The 14,068-nt window shown below is 45.5% G+C and overlaps 2 protein-coding genes across 13 annotated transcripts in view; one reads left to right on the top strand and one right to left on the bottom strand.

Annotated features, from left to right (window-relative positions):
• The window catches only part of DOCK1 (dedicator of cytokinesis 1), a 556,524-nt gene that overhangs the window by 270,062 nt on the left and 272,394 nt on the right, over positions 1 to 14,068 (top strand). The gene's annotated exons all lie outside the window — the stretch shown is intronic.
• Positions 1 to 14,068, bottom strand: part of INSYN2A (inhibitory synaptic factor 2A) — a 60,895-nt gene that overhangs the window by 37,902 nt on the left and 8,925 nt on the right. For all 3 annotated transcript variants that reach the window (XM_055245713.2, XM_063616654.1, XM_063616658.1), the window contains one exon: positions 2,195 to 3,383. In XM_055245713.2, coding sequence (XP_055101688.2) covers positions 2,195 to 3,378 — 1,184 coding nt within the window. In that variant the 5' untranslated portion in view covers positions 3,379 to 3,383. The remainder of the gene's footprint in view (positions 1 to 2,194; positions 3,384 to 14,068) is intronic.

The raw sequence follows: 14,068 nt of genomic DNA, 5'->3' as shown, positions 1-14,068 counted from the left end.
CCCAAGCCCTCGGTGCCAGATTCCTGCCCAGACATGTCTTAGTAAATGGAGAACCACACTGCTAGATGGATGGCATCTCAGAGAACCCCGAGGATCTTATTTAAAGCAATCTTCCATACTTGTTCTAAGAGGAGTGTAAGAAGGGGCCCCCATATATCGTACGGTTTTCCTTTCTTGTGTTCGTGGGTGTTCAGCCCTCTCAGGTTCTTCTTTGGGCACACACCCCTGTGAGTATGCACATTAGTGTACATATTTCATTTTACACCATTAGGTGAACTTTATTTCCCCACTGGTGATGTTGGCATCTTTCTCTTTTGCTGTCTGGTTTAATTCACTACCAACTATACCGTCAGTTACTGGGTTACTATTTGACCTTTTTTTTTTTTTTTGAGACAGATTCTCACTCTGTTGCCCAGGGTGGAGTGCAGTGGTGCCATCTCGGCTCACTGCAAGCTCCGCCTCCCAGGTTCCTGCCATTCTCCTGCCTCAGCCTCCCAAGTAGCTGGGACTACAGGCGCCCGCCACCACGCCCGGCTAATTTCTTTTTTTTTTTTTTTTTTTGGTATTTTTTAGTAGAGATGGGGTTTCATCATGTTAGCCAGGATGGTCTCGATCTCCTGACCTCGTGGATCACAGGCGTGAGCCACCATGCCAGGCCTGTTTGACCTTTTAATTTTTTTGCAGGAATGTGGACTACCGATCAGTAAATCACTGATCTCCCCCACCCCACCCCCGACGAGTGTTGCTTTTGGATCTGTACTGATGGAAATGGGATGAAAATGGAGATGTAAACCCAAGATTGAACAAGGCTTTTTGGAAATATTATATGGTGTTAGATTACCTATGAATCTACTGTTAAGATTTTTGTACATTTGGCTGGCAATTCTTTTTGCTTAAGAGCATCAAGTTGTAGACAGGCCTCCTGCACCAAGCTGGAGCAGCCAGAGCCAAGGGCAGGACCTGCCCCAGCCTCTCCGCTGCTGGAGCTGGGCCTTTCGCCTCAGCCTCCACCTTAAGGCAAAGGGTGTTTCCTCCCCATTCTTTGCAGTCAGCAAACTGTCTAACTCAGCCACAGCAATCCTCTTAAGGAAACTTTGTGCCCAGGTGGTTTTCTGTCCTGAAAATACATTACTTGGCTTATTTCAGGCTGGCTTCTCGCTTACTAAACCCAGGGCTCAGGGCTCGCAGAGTGAAGGGTGCACATCACATGAGGCAACAGGGCGCTGCCTCCAATGTCACCTCCAGTACACAGGCTGGCAGGAACACAGACACTTTCAAGGGGCAATGGGCAAGAGAGGTCTCAGCAATCCAGGCGAAGTCCGATAACCCCCGGACCCAGAGTAGAAGAGGCTGCTTTGTATCAGCTGAGCACATGCCGGCCTGTAGGAGGCTTCTGCGCTGGGGAGCTCAAGAACTGAAGCCCCACCTTTAGGTCATTTATTTTTAAAGATGCTGCTGCACAGTTTAAACTTCAAAAGATGAAGTGCAACATGGTCTTATCAACGCAATAAAGTATTGGCCGTGAAGTTAGTATCATTCTTTCTGCAGCCCCACTGGACACATAGGGCAGCCCGTGGGGAAGGGCATCTGTCTCCTAATCATATACAGTCAGGACTGGTCTCACGATGCCCACTGCTTCTTGGAGTTCCAGGTGCAGAATGGAAAACACTGTCTATGATGTAAAGCCTTGTACAGTCCTGAATACCAATATTATTTCAATTATTTATTATAAGCAAGTCAGCATTTACTTTTCCAAATGTCACATGAAATTTCCTTTCTCTTCCTAATATGATTCCTAAGAGGCCTGTGGCCTCTTCTCTTCCTAATACGATTCTATTCTTATTAGAATAGATATTTTGGACTGGCATATGTTATTATACATTATCAATGTCATAAACCTTTAGCCCTAGCAGAATAAAAGGAAAGGTCTATCAATTCATTCTAAGCATAGGTACGGTTTGAATTCAAGGCCAGAAAGATGAACATTAACCAGAAAGTATATCGTGCAGGATGCAGTGAAGTCTAGTATCACAAAATAATCTGTGACCCCTTGGAGCTCACCACGCCCTTAGACTATGACCTGTTTACAGAAATGCTGGCTTTAGTCTCATTACAGACTTGGGTTTGGGGCTACAGATGTACCCTGCGGTGATGAGCCTGCATAGCTTCCTAAGACATGGGTGAACATACATACCCTTCCCGATGGGCCTCTCCTTTTTCCAACTCCTGAATGACCCCCAAGAGCACTTTGATGGTTTCTTGGCTTGAACTGATCAAGTTCTCCATCATCTGAAGTTGTGCTTTGAGGTCGACCACTTCCGTATGAGGCACGATTTGTTGGCATTCTTCACCTGCAGCAACCGCTGTGGGACTAGGCTGGTTCCCCAGCCCCGGCGGGGTGTGAGTCTGCGAGGGCTGCTCACTACATTCGGGGGACAGGCACTGCATCGGGGGTGAGCAGGCCAGGGCAGTTTCCGAGGGCGCCTGGAGCCCGTTGAGATGTGTGGCTCTCCTCCGCTCCTCATCTTCCGGGCAGAGTGACCACTGGCTGGCGGCCGCAGAGTTTGACAAACCAGGCTCAGGGGCCCTGGCACTGAGGGCAGGTGTGTAAACGGTGGCAACCTCCGTTTTAAACACCCTCCTGAGGGCAGGTGGAGCGGGCTCCTCGGAGTTTGGCCTCCCCCGGTCCTGCTTGGCCCTCCCGAACAGCTGGTAATCAGGCTCTTCGGATGGGGGTCGAGTGGAGTTTTGGAGCGCAGCTTCTCCATAGCTGAGCGGCTCCGGGCTTTTACAGGGCTCTGTGCAGTTGACCCCCAAAGGCTGGTCCACTGTGTTCATGTGTTCGTTAGAATGGAAAACCAAGGCTGTGGTCTTGTGCACCCGCCCTGTGCCACATGACCGGGCCTCCTCCATGGGTCCAGCCTCGTTCTTCTCTTTAGCATCTGTTAGAAACCCATTGTTTTGGCTTTTAAAGGGATCTGCAACTGGGAGGCTTTTGAGGTTCCCCTTTTTGCGGTCCAGAGGGAACGTCTGGTAACACTTCTTAAGGTCGGGCGAGGTCTGCACGCCTGTGCTCTTGGTGACGTTGGGGATGGACCTGCGTGCGGGCACTGTCATGTATTTGCGGTAGGCTGCTCTGCAGGACACGGGCTTGGCCTCCCGCTTCTCCCCCAACTGGCCCGAGGACAGCTGTGTGTCCCTCTGCTCATTCTGTGCCTCGCAGATATCCTTAAACCGCACCTGCAGGGCTTTGTTCCGTTTTTTAATCTGCCGGTTGGGGTCCAGGGCGTATTTCATCTCCAGGGCCAGGCAGGCGGCGGGTTCCACTTCACTCTCCGACGTTGTGAGTATGCATTTGCCGGTGTCCTTACTGACCATGGTTCCTGCATTCAGAAACAGCAACAGAGGTGTCAGTGGGACAGAAATACACACGTAAGCACCGGCCGCACAAACTTTTAGCCACCATGACGCCTGCCTGTTTCCTAATTATATTTAAGCAGGTGAGGTCAGCCTTTATGTTAAGGAAACTCACACGGGCTGAGAGTCGCTGGCAGCACAGCTTGAAATGCTTCTCAGACATTAAAGCCTGCTTGCTTTTCCAGGTGGGATACACTCGCTTTTTCTTTTGATAGTAATGCATGTTTCCCCATTAGACAAACCTGTTTTACTACATTCATCAAGAAACCCTATGATGCTGCCTCTTCTGCTTTGCAAATTATCTTTTCACACGCGTGACTCCCCTTCTTAGGCAGATGGTTTACCGAGTGCTACTTATTTGGTTTGCGTTTTGACTATTTTTTGAGGATGACGCCATTAATCTATTGCTGGAATCTGGGAGAGCTGCTGTTTTAAAGACTTACTGGAGCTGCTACGTCTTGAGCAGATAAATGTGGAGAGCCCTCCGAGGAGGAATGGAAAGAAATCTATTTGCGTGGGCCGTTATGGATTCCGTGGGAGAGTTGGCCGTGCTCCTGGGTGGGAACCATAAAGGAGAAGTCGTCGAGGGGTGGTCGCTTCTCATGGGTTAACATCAGCCCTAAAAGGAACGTGGGTTTCCCTGCATCTACAAAGGCCATGTTTGCAACTCTGTTTATTCCATGGAGAGTGGTACTGGAAAATAATTCTTAAAAAGAAAAAGAAAAAATTATTCATTCTAGAATCAAGTTTTGTGTTGTGATCACAACCTCCGAAAATGAAAACAATGGTGGTGGTTTCAGTACTTAAATTCTGAAAGCAAATAAAACTACGAGACTTTATGTTAATCATGCAAATTCATCCTGGGCTGAATTATTAAATGCAGCTAAAAAGATGCAGGTGGCCAATGACTCCTCTCGGGGAATACCAGTGGGGTAAAATGCCTTCACTTTATTAGGCAGATTCACAGCTGTTTATTGCACATGGAAGAACTTATTTGATGGTTGCACTTAAAGCAAGAAAATAGAGTTAAGTATGTTGTTTGTGAGTGAGGCTTCGCCTCTTTCCCCCCTTGTGTTTGAGAAGAAAACAGTCAAATGGAAGGTACCGAGGGTGGACGGGGCCCGAGTAGCTGGAACCAAGTGCCCAGAGAAGCAAGGTCATGGACATGGGCCCGTGAGAGCTGCACAAAAACAGGCTTCGTCCACATTGCCCCCAGCCCAGCTGCTGACAGACCTTGTGCCCTGTCCTGGGGGAGTCTGAAAAACCAGCCCGGAGACCTGTGGCAGCACTCATTGGAAAATGCCACAAGAACTGTGACATGCGCGCCATGGCCACTGCTTCTGCAGTGAAGTGGTTCGAGTGCCAGTTGCTCTGCTCGTCCACGTACAGAATGCCTTGCTTACAAATGTTCCTGAAGGTCAAGGCTACACTTCCCATTTCAAGGAGGATACCAGGGTTCAGAGATGTTGCGTCACTTTTCAGTGTCACACAGGAAATAAGCAGCGCAGGCAGGGGCAGGACCCTACTTTAGTGGACCTCTGAATCCATGCTGTTCCTCATAGACCCAGCTGTCCAACAGACAAAGGCATGACCCCTCCCCACATCCTTAGCCCTTACTGAGTTAGCATGACAGGCTGAGGTGCATGGTGGTTCCGTAAAGGGGAAGAAGAGACAACTTCACAGCCCCCATCTAAAAGTAAGTGACATGACTGGCCCTCTGTTAAAGTGACCTCTATGTCTCAGGCCAGCCTGGTCCTGTCACCTTGCTGGCCTCCACTGCTCTTCACTGAATGAGAGAGTGAAGGAATCAAATTCTTCATACATTCTGCCATGAACAACTAACAGGTAATCATGTGTAAGAACAACAAAAAAACAATCTCTGCAGCATTTGATTTAGATGGGACCAGAGTTTCTAAATCCTGCCACTACTGGTATTTCAGGACGGATCATTTGCTGTTGGAGGGGCTGTGCTGTGCAGTGCAGGGTGGTCAGCGGTCCCTGGCTTCTCCCCACTGAAGAAGTGGCACTGCTCCCTCCCAGTGTGACAACTAGAAATGTTTCCAGCCATTACCAGATGAGCCTGGGAGCAGAGTCTTGCCTGGCAGAGAACCACTGCATTAGCCCTTGTACCTCGGGCTCTTGTTCGATTATTCTATAGTGTGTCCTGAAAGGCGAGGCTTGCGTAGACAGCAGAGGAAGTCCTTGGTGCTTTACTAGGTGCTGGGGATATTTGGAGATTGCTGCAATTTGAAACTTGAAAACTGGGCAGTTTTAGAGAGGAGGGAAAAGGCAAGAAACAGACTGGAGATGCACCAATATCTTGGCTCTGTTTGGGATGGCTAGATGATCGGTGAAAGGAGGGACAGGGCGTGCCTGCTCAGGAGAAAGCATCGATGGCTTTTAGAGATTCTTATCCCAACAGGTTAAACAGATGCTCACAAGACAGCTTGGTGTGGGGGACAGTATGGGTGGCAGTGGGGGTGGAATAAGAAAATTAAATCTTAACCTTCACTTTGATCTCCTATTCATTCTTTAACTGCCTTTGTTGTCCAGGTATGTCAGAATGTATTGTGCCATCATTCTACAGAAGACCTTCATACTAGGGAAAATTTGAAAGAGAGAGCATTTTTACAAAAAGCAATTTACTAGTAATTTTTCAGCCTTTTCCCTGCTGCTTCTGAAAAATGTGTGTCTGAATAAGTTTGTCCTGCCATGCTATTCATCATCACCATTTGCTAGGGACTGCACTGAAATAATTTTCTTACATCAGTTGGCTGGGGTAAGAAATATTCTAGGTCTTGGACCCAACCATCAAACTAATACAACAAATCAGAAGAATTAATTGCCAGTGGCCAAATAATAATAAAAAATTCTAAGCTCTTCTCTGTTTTATAGAGTTGCAAGTACATAAAAATCATTTTGTTGTTAGTAAAAAAAGATGGCAATACTTAGGATTTTTAATCACCTTAGTTTGTTATTGCTGACTTAAAAAAAACAGTAATAGTAATTGAGTTGTTCTTATTCTCTGATAGGGAAAACACCAAGGAATTTTTGTGGCTGGTTTATTTTGGCTTCAAATGAGGTTATGAGTTCTTTCTGATGGCTGGATGACATTTTCTAAAGCTTTAAAATTGAATTTCTGGATGTTAAGAATTACTAAGGTGGACACATCTTTTCCGGGTGTTCATTTGCTCTTTATTGGGGGTGGAGGGTAAGGCTCACAGTGATTACCATTAAGAAAATGATTTTGTTATGAAAGGAAATGGGGCATTCTACAGAGGACTGTCCCTAAGACAAGTGGAACCTTCTCCCACACTACTTCATTCATCATTCCTTCATGCATTTATTCAGCAAGTGAATGTGCATACGTTACAGTGTAGCATTAACATTCAGTAAGCATGCAGTTCAGTGCTCCTATGTGCTAACCAAATGTCAGCATTCCCCTCTGCATAGCAGTTGTGTTTTCTAGATTTGATCCTCATCATATCCTTACAAGGCAGCCACTGTTGATATCCTCGTACCGCAGATTGAGAAACCGAGGCACACGATTTTGGGATTTTTTTTGCAACTTGCTCAGAGTCACAAGGCTAGTGGGCCACACCCATTGAAACAGCTGAATCCGTTTGAATCACATGCCCTAACCCACTATCCCTGCTCAAGGAACTCTATAACTTGAAGTGATCCATGATAAACTTGAAAACATCAAACAACTAAAACTCATCTGAGCAATGTCCTTGTCTTGTTCCCACAGTGTATCTGGGTGCCAGTTAGGCAAGGACATCCAGGTAGTTCCAGTAACACAGTGGGTGTTGGAGCACTGAGTGAATGTTGCCTTGAATTCTGGACTGAGCATGAAGCCGCAGTAGGATTCTTCATGATGGCTTGCCTTGGCTGGGTCACCCTAGAGAACCATGGACTCTGGTTCGGGGAGCTAATCTCTTGGCTCTAAAGCAGCAGGAGTTCATAAAGTTTATTTTTTGTAAGAAAATTGTGTTTTAGAATTCACTGGACTGTGCTGTCTTGAGGTGAAAATGGCTAGTCATGGTTGTGCCTGTTTGGCTCGAGAGAGCTAGATGTCGAGGAGCTGTTTGGAATATAAATGTCTTAATTACCCTCAAATTAAATGTCATAATCAAATGTGAGTTGTAAATATATAAACCCTGCATTTTTAGATTAGTGACGGAGAACCATCTCTGCATGCTGCTTTAAATTAATGGCTGATATGAAAATGTGCATTCCAACCTAAATAAGTGAAAAATGGAAGCAACTAAATGGCTAACAATAGGTAAACAGTTAAGTAAATTATGGTTTACATTCACTCTGGGCGGCCATTAAAAGGATAATTATAGAGATTATTTAGTATCATAGAAGAACACTTACGAAATAATGTTAAGTGAAACAAAGCAGTCTACAAATTATACTGGAAAAAAATTGAACAAAAACGGTCATCGTTGTGGTATTAAGGTAGCACATTCAGAGAGATTTATTTTTCCTTCTGTTTTCCAATTTGGGGAGAATGGAGGGAGGTACAGGGTCGTTCTGGTTTTGCCAATGAAAATAACACAAGGCAAAATCCAATCCACACCTGAAGCAGGCCTCTGGAAGGCATAACCACTAGTATCAGAATAAGAAAAACCCAGAAATGATGAGATGGGGGTATAAGTAGTTTGTCAAAGGTCATCTTTTATTGTTTTGAGGGAGCCCTGATAAAGAATGAAAATGAATTTCAAGTGTGTGTATGTATGTATATATGCATAGGTATATACGTGCCTGCGTATGTATTTAGCTATGTATAGTTAAGTGTTTAGCAGAAGATATGTCAATATTTGAGCAAACGTACTGTAAGGAAGGAAGTCAGCATCTGTTTTAATTAGAAATAAAATGGATTCAATAGTCTGAAGGCAATTTTGTGGGATTCCATCAGCTGACAAGAGAAACTCTCCATTGGACTCTGTCCATTCTTAAAATGTCCGTGCTGATTTGCAGGTTTGCGGTTTGACCCTGCGATGGGATTTGTGGGGGAAGATGCAGGCAGCTGCCAGTCTGACCGAGACACCTCCCAGGGCCCAGCAGTCCCCGCATATAGTAAGATAGCTAGGCAAGCAGTCTGATGAGTGCCACAAGGGATTGTATGAAATTATGGGTTTTCCTAGTGCCTTTCTCACTGTTCAGACACCTTGGAGTCAAAGATGCTGGCTGGGATTCAAGATGAACTGGGTCAGCATTTTCTTCCATATGCCAAGGGGGTGCCTGAACATGAGGCTACTCAGAACGGGAGAATGGTGAAAATGAGCGTCCCGTTCTTCACCACCGGCTTCCACCGGAAGGGGAGGTAAAATAGAACCTCACTCACTAAATGAAGTCACTCGCGTTGTGAAATAGTTAACTTAGAGACCTGTTTCATAGGTGCCAGTTGAGTCTTTAGAACTGGAAGTCCTCCTGTCCTTGGGGCAAAGCCAGCTGCCATAGATGGTGGACTGTGTCTTAGATTCATTGTCCGGTTTAATTTTCTTTATATAGTAAAATGTTATTTTTTCCCTATATTTGTTGTTTTCTTCAGAGGTCACTGATGAGGACCAAGAAGGGGGTGACTAGATGAATTCAGACACCCTTGTGTGACTGAGCAATGCGTGAGGAACTGTTTTCTTACAGAACTATGGCTCCTTGGAGGAAACACGGAGATGGCACGCCCCGTTCCCTCGATGTGTAGAATATTGCAGTGAAACCTCTGTCATTAAGAACTCATGACCACCCAGTCCAAAGCAGGGAAAAGGGGCACTCACAGAGGTTAAATGCAGGCATCGAGTCAGAAGAAAACCTATCTTAGGTGCAGCCCCCACTCATGCATATCTGCGATTTTAGAAAACACTCTTAACGAACAAAAAACCTGTGGTTAGTTGCTTTAGCCACATAATGTAAACCACACAGGCTCACACTGGCCTACTTCGGGGAGTGAGAACAAAGGAGGGGAAGCATGCATGCTTGGGGTTTGGTGCTCATGTTTTAAAAGAACCCGGGAATGGCCCTCTTAAATGGTCCAGACTTTTAATTTATGTTTCACTACCCAGTTCTTTGATTTTCAGCTTATGTTGATGTTAACCTTTGCTCGTCCTGTCTAAATGGAATCTACATTTGTAGAAATGAATTACCAAAATTTTGTGATGTTGGTGAAAATCAACTGGAAAGTATGCCTCCTTGAAATGAGACATAAGGTCAAGGTAAACAAAAAATTTATTTGCAGCAGTTAGCTATGCCAGCTAATAATGGCCAAAAGGAGTTCAGTACAGTTGGTTCCAACAACTCACCAAAATCACCTGTGAGATTGGTAAAAGGAACTAATTTCCCTGCGTCCCCCTTTCCCATCATCATGACAGTGACAGAGTGTGAGACAGGAGGCTGTGCTTTGAACACAACTCATGAGTGCCTTTAGTTAGGATAGCAAGTGTCCCACTGACCCTGGAGGATTCCTGGTGATGAAGCAACAATCAGCTGGTAGTTTGGGGCCCATCAGAGGCTGGAGTTGGCAGGACACAGAAGAGGTGGTCTCCCTTTTTAGACTTAATGGGAATTTCACTCGCATGAAAACACAAAGATACTAGAATGTACTTGGGGAGTGCTTTGCCTTCCTGATTATGCTGAATCTTTTTTTTTTTTTTAACTTAACAGCATGTTTTGACTCATGATTTATCTGAAACTAAAACTAGGACATTGATTTTTTCCCCCCTAAAAATGACTTAAATCAAAGGAGTCTGTTTTCCCTGCCGCTTCCCAGTCTTATTTGAGGATACCCTATTGGAACACTCAGGGCAGGATATCTGCTTGGAGGTAACGGTCGCTACAGCGGAAGTTATTTAGAGTTGAAGATGCAGTCTGTCTTTCTGGCAAGGCCATGGGAATGCCTGTCAACTCAACCATCAGAATGGATCCCTCTTGTATTTTCATCGTAGTATGAAAATACCACGATGTTTCCTTGGTTTGGCCAAATCCTAAACTTTGCATGGTCTTCAGTTCACTGCAGAGGTAGCTGTGCCAGGAAGAAAAGGAGAGTTGAGCATTTCTTGTAATGAGCTTCTATTCCTAAGCTGAGAGCCAAATGTAGAGAAAATAACCTGCCCCTTGGGGTCCGTGTACACAATCCTAACCGAAGTCTGCAGAAAGAGTTAGTGCTTGTAATCTTCTTGGCCCTTGTACAGTTTGCAGTCCATGGCCTAGTCTGAAAAGACTGTCTTGGTTTGGGTAAGCTATTCATTGCAAGTGTGCACAGAGTGAAGTTTTAGCATTCGTAACACAAAATGTCATTTTTGTTGGGGTGGTGAAGAGAAAATAAACAAAAGGTCTATATATTGTATACTTTAAACTGTATATTTTATTCCTTAAAAATAAAATCTACCTCTTATCAATCCTGGTGTTACTCTGCCAGGTTAGTTGGTTGTTTAATTTTTTCCTTGACCAGCAGCTGTTGTGAACCTCTGTCTTCTCTGTGCATGATAATAAGTAGCTACTTTTTAAAAACATGAAGCCATATCCTTCTCTCACAAAGTTTCATCTAATGTTGTCAAAGGTTTATCTCCTTGTGCATGAAAAGCTTGGCAGTGTCTCCGGTAGTCTGGAGGAGGAGGACTCGGTGGTCTTTCTTGGGAAGCAGTCTGACAGGATGTAATGCCTGAGACCCAAGGGTGGCCTGGACTCAACCCAGCAACACAGCTACTGTGCTTACCCCAGCTGAGCTTGGAGCAAAAGACACCCCATGTTAAAGGCAGGACTGGACTTGGTTTGCATTGGGGTCACAAGACCCATCTCCAACTTAGTAGATTCTTTCAGTATTTTTATGCTGAAGGCTTCCAACCAGTGCTGCCCACAGCTTGTTTAATTCATTCCCCAATCTAATCCCCAAATCAGTCGTCACCATGCCCTATTCATTTTTGTTTTTCCTTCCTGTTGCTTCTCCTACTGATTTCTTCCCTTTAGTTCAACACTGTTCCCACCCTGATCTTGGCCTTCTTCACTCTCCTGCCCTCAGCTCTCCATCCCCCTGCCTCACCCCCATCCCCCATCCTGCAGGTCCTGCTAGTCTTGGCTTCATGTGCACATGTCGCTTCTCTCTGCGTATACCTGGATACATCCCACTTGGTAGCACTTCCAAAGAGGCTTTTATTATAAGATCATCTATACTTTTTCCTACCTGCTCATCTTTCTAGATTTCTCCTGGCTACTCAAAAATGCTCCATCTGCTGACTTCCATTAAGCCATTTCCTGCACTGTCTCCTGAACATACCATGGTCAGTCTCTACTTTGTGTCTTCACTTCCACTGGTTCATTTTCCAGGAGCATGCCCTGGTCCTCCTTCCTCATGGATAGTCTGTGTTTGGTGGTCTAGATCTAGTCTTATCTTCTATGCCTTCTCCAGTCCTTATCTGTCACCTTCATTTACTCACTGAACAGTGTCTGCATGCCTAGGGTGACCTAGGCACCATACTGGATGCTGGGCACACAGGAAAAAACAAGGCATACTCTTTGGCAGTGTCTAGTCCAGCAAGGGAGAGACACATTGATGGCTGACACCAGTCCACTGTGCACAGGACCACGTAGGAGGAGGGAAGTACTAAGAGTGCTCCCTGGGGAGTCAGGTAGGCTCCACCTGGGAGATGTGCAAGAGCAGGCCTGAAGGATGCTCACTTTGCTTTGCTATGTGTCAGTTTTCTCTCCTTAACACAAATATAAGTGTTCTGTGGAGTAGGTCCCTCTAAGCACCATCTTTCTCCTATGCTCAATCATCCTTCTTTACTTACTGGTTTAAGAATCTTAACACTGGCCAGGCGCGGTGGCTCATGCCTGTAATCCTAGCACTTTGGGAGGCTGAGGTGGGCGGACCACAAGGTCAGGAGATCGAGACTATCCTGGCCAACATGGTGAATCCCATCTCTACTAAAAATACAAAAATTAGCTGGGCATGGTGGTGCGTGCCTGTAATCCCAGCTATTTGGGAGGCTGAGGCAGGAGAATTGCTTGAACCAGGGAGTGGGAGGTTGCAGTGAGCCGAGATCACACCACGACACTCCAGCAAGAGAATCTTAACACTATACGTCACAGTATCCTTAGAGCTGGGGCCTTAGCTGAGATATGGCAAGAAGACTTAGGATGAGTGTACAATATTAGTGGCTTCCAAGGAGTCTTTCTACATTATCTGGATCCTCAGATTAGGTAGAACCTGGCTGCATAATGAAACATGAGTAGGAATTAGAGAAGTGGAAAGGAGAAGGGATAGAGTTTTATTTGTTGAGGTAAAACCATATCCAGAGATTTTTATCTTCTGAACTTTGGTATAACTACCTTGAGTGGTTGTTGTACAAATGTTTCTGGTGCTGATGGGAGAGAAGGAGATGGCACACACACTCACAAAAATAAGTAGATGGCACAGAAATGGTACAGGTTCTATATTTAATCATGCAGTATATTGGGGCCCCATACTGTTGCAGAAAATGTGACTTGCTAGGAATTATCAGAAGGTTTGTTCTTATACTACTCAACTTTCTTCTTGGGTACTCCCAAGATATGGTAGTGGCAAAATAAATTGAGTTTAATTAAAAAATCTCAATAGCTTGGAATAACAACGTTTTAGAGCATGGCACCTTTCCTAAACTCAGTTGTCTAATCTGCTCTAGAGGATGAATCACTGGCTTTCAGAGGGAAAAAATCAATAGAGGGTCTGGGGCATACCCATGGGTCTAGTCACTTCCAAGGGTGTATTAGTCCGTTCTCACACTGCTATGAAGAAATGCTGGAGACTGGGTTATTTATAAAGGACAGGTGTTTAACAGACTCTCCGTTCTGCATTGCTGGGGAGGCCTCAAGAAACTTAAAATCATGGTGGAAGGCAAAGGAGAAGCAGGCACCTTCTTCACAAGGCGGCAGGACTGAATGAGCGCAAGCAGGGGAAATGCCAGACGCTAGACAACCATCAGATCTCCTGAGATTTCACTCACAATCAGGATAACAGCCTGGGAGAAACCACCCCCCCCCCCCCCCCCCCCCCGATCCAGTTACCTCCACCCAGTTCCTCCCTTGACACATGGGGATTATGGAGATTACAATTCCAGGTGAGATTTGGGTGGGGACAGAGAGCCAGACCTTATCAGAGGGGCATAAACATATTAATGAAATAGCTTTCATTTTCCTGTTCTTTGGATTGAGAACAATGAATATAAAATTATACTAAATAAGGAAGAGCAGTACTTAGGAATCTCATGCCACACTGCTGTTGTCCATTGAGATGAACGTGGAGAGGAAGAAGAAGGGCAGTGGGGATGTATAAAGAGAGAGAGGTTGTTAGGGGAATGGTGAGTCGAGAGAAATGCACAGACAAACAGACACATGCACACACAGACACAGGAGGGGAAGGGGAAGTGTGCTGGAACATAAGTCCAGGTCAGCTGTGGGACATCTGTGGGCTGTTCCCTTGAATCAGGCACATAGAGTTTTGATGGCCTTCAGCCACAACTCCCAGCATTTTGGCTACTCTTAAAGGGGCAGTTGCAGCAACCCCATCTCCTGTCCAGAAGGGAACATGACAATTCACCCTGGGGCAAAACATGAGCCCAGGCTCCGGCAGGCACCCGAAGCAGGACATCATACAGTTTCCTGTTCTATGAAG

The sequence above is a fragment of the Symphalangus syndactylus genome, chromosome 2 (genome assembly GCF_028878055.3).
Source record: "Symphalangus syndactylus isolate Jambi chromosome 2, NHGRI_mSymSyn1-v2.1_pri, whole genome shotgun sequence".
In the NCBI taxonomy this organism is placed as follows: Eukaryota; Metazoa; Chordata; class Mammalia; order Primates; family Hylobatidae; genus Symphalangus; species Symphalangus syndactylus.
The sequence above is the reverse complement of the archived record's forward strand: the minus strand, read 5'-3'. Positions and strand labels throughout refer to the sequence as shown.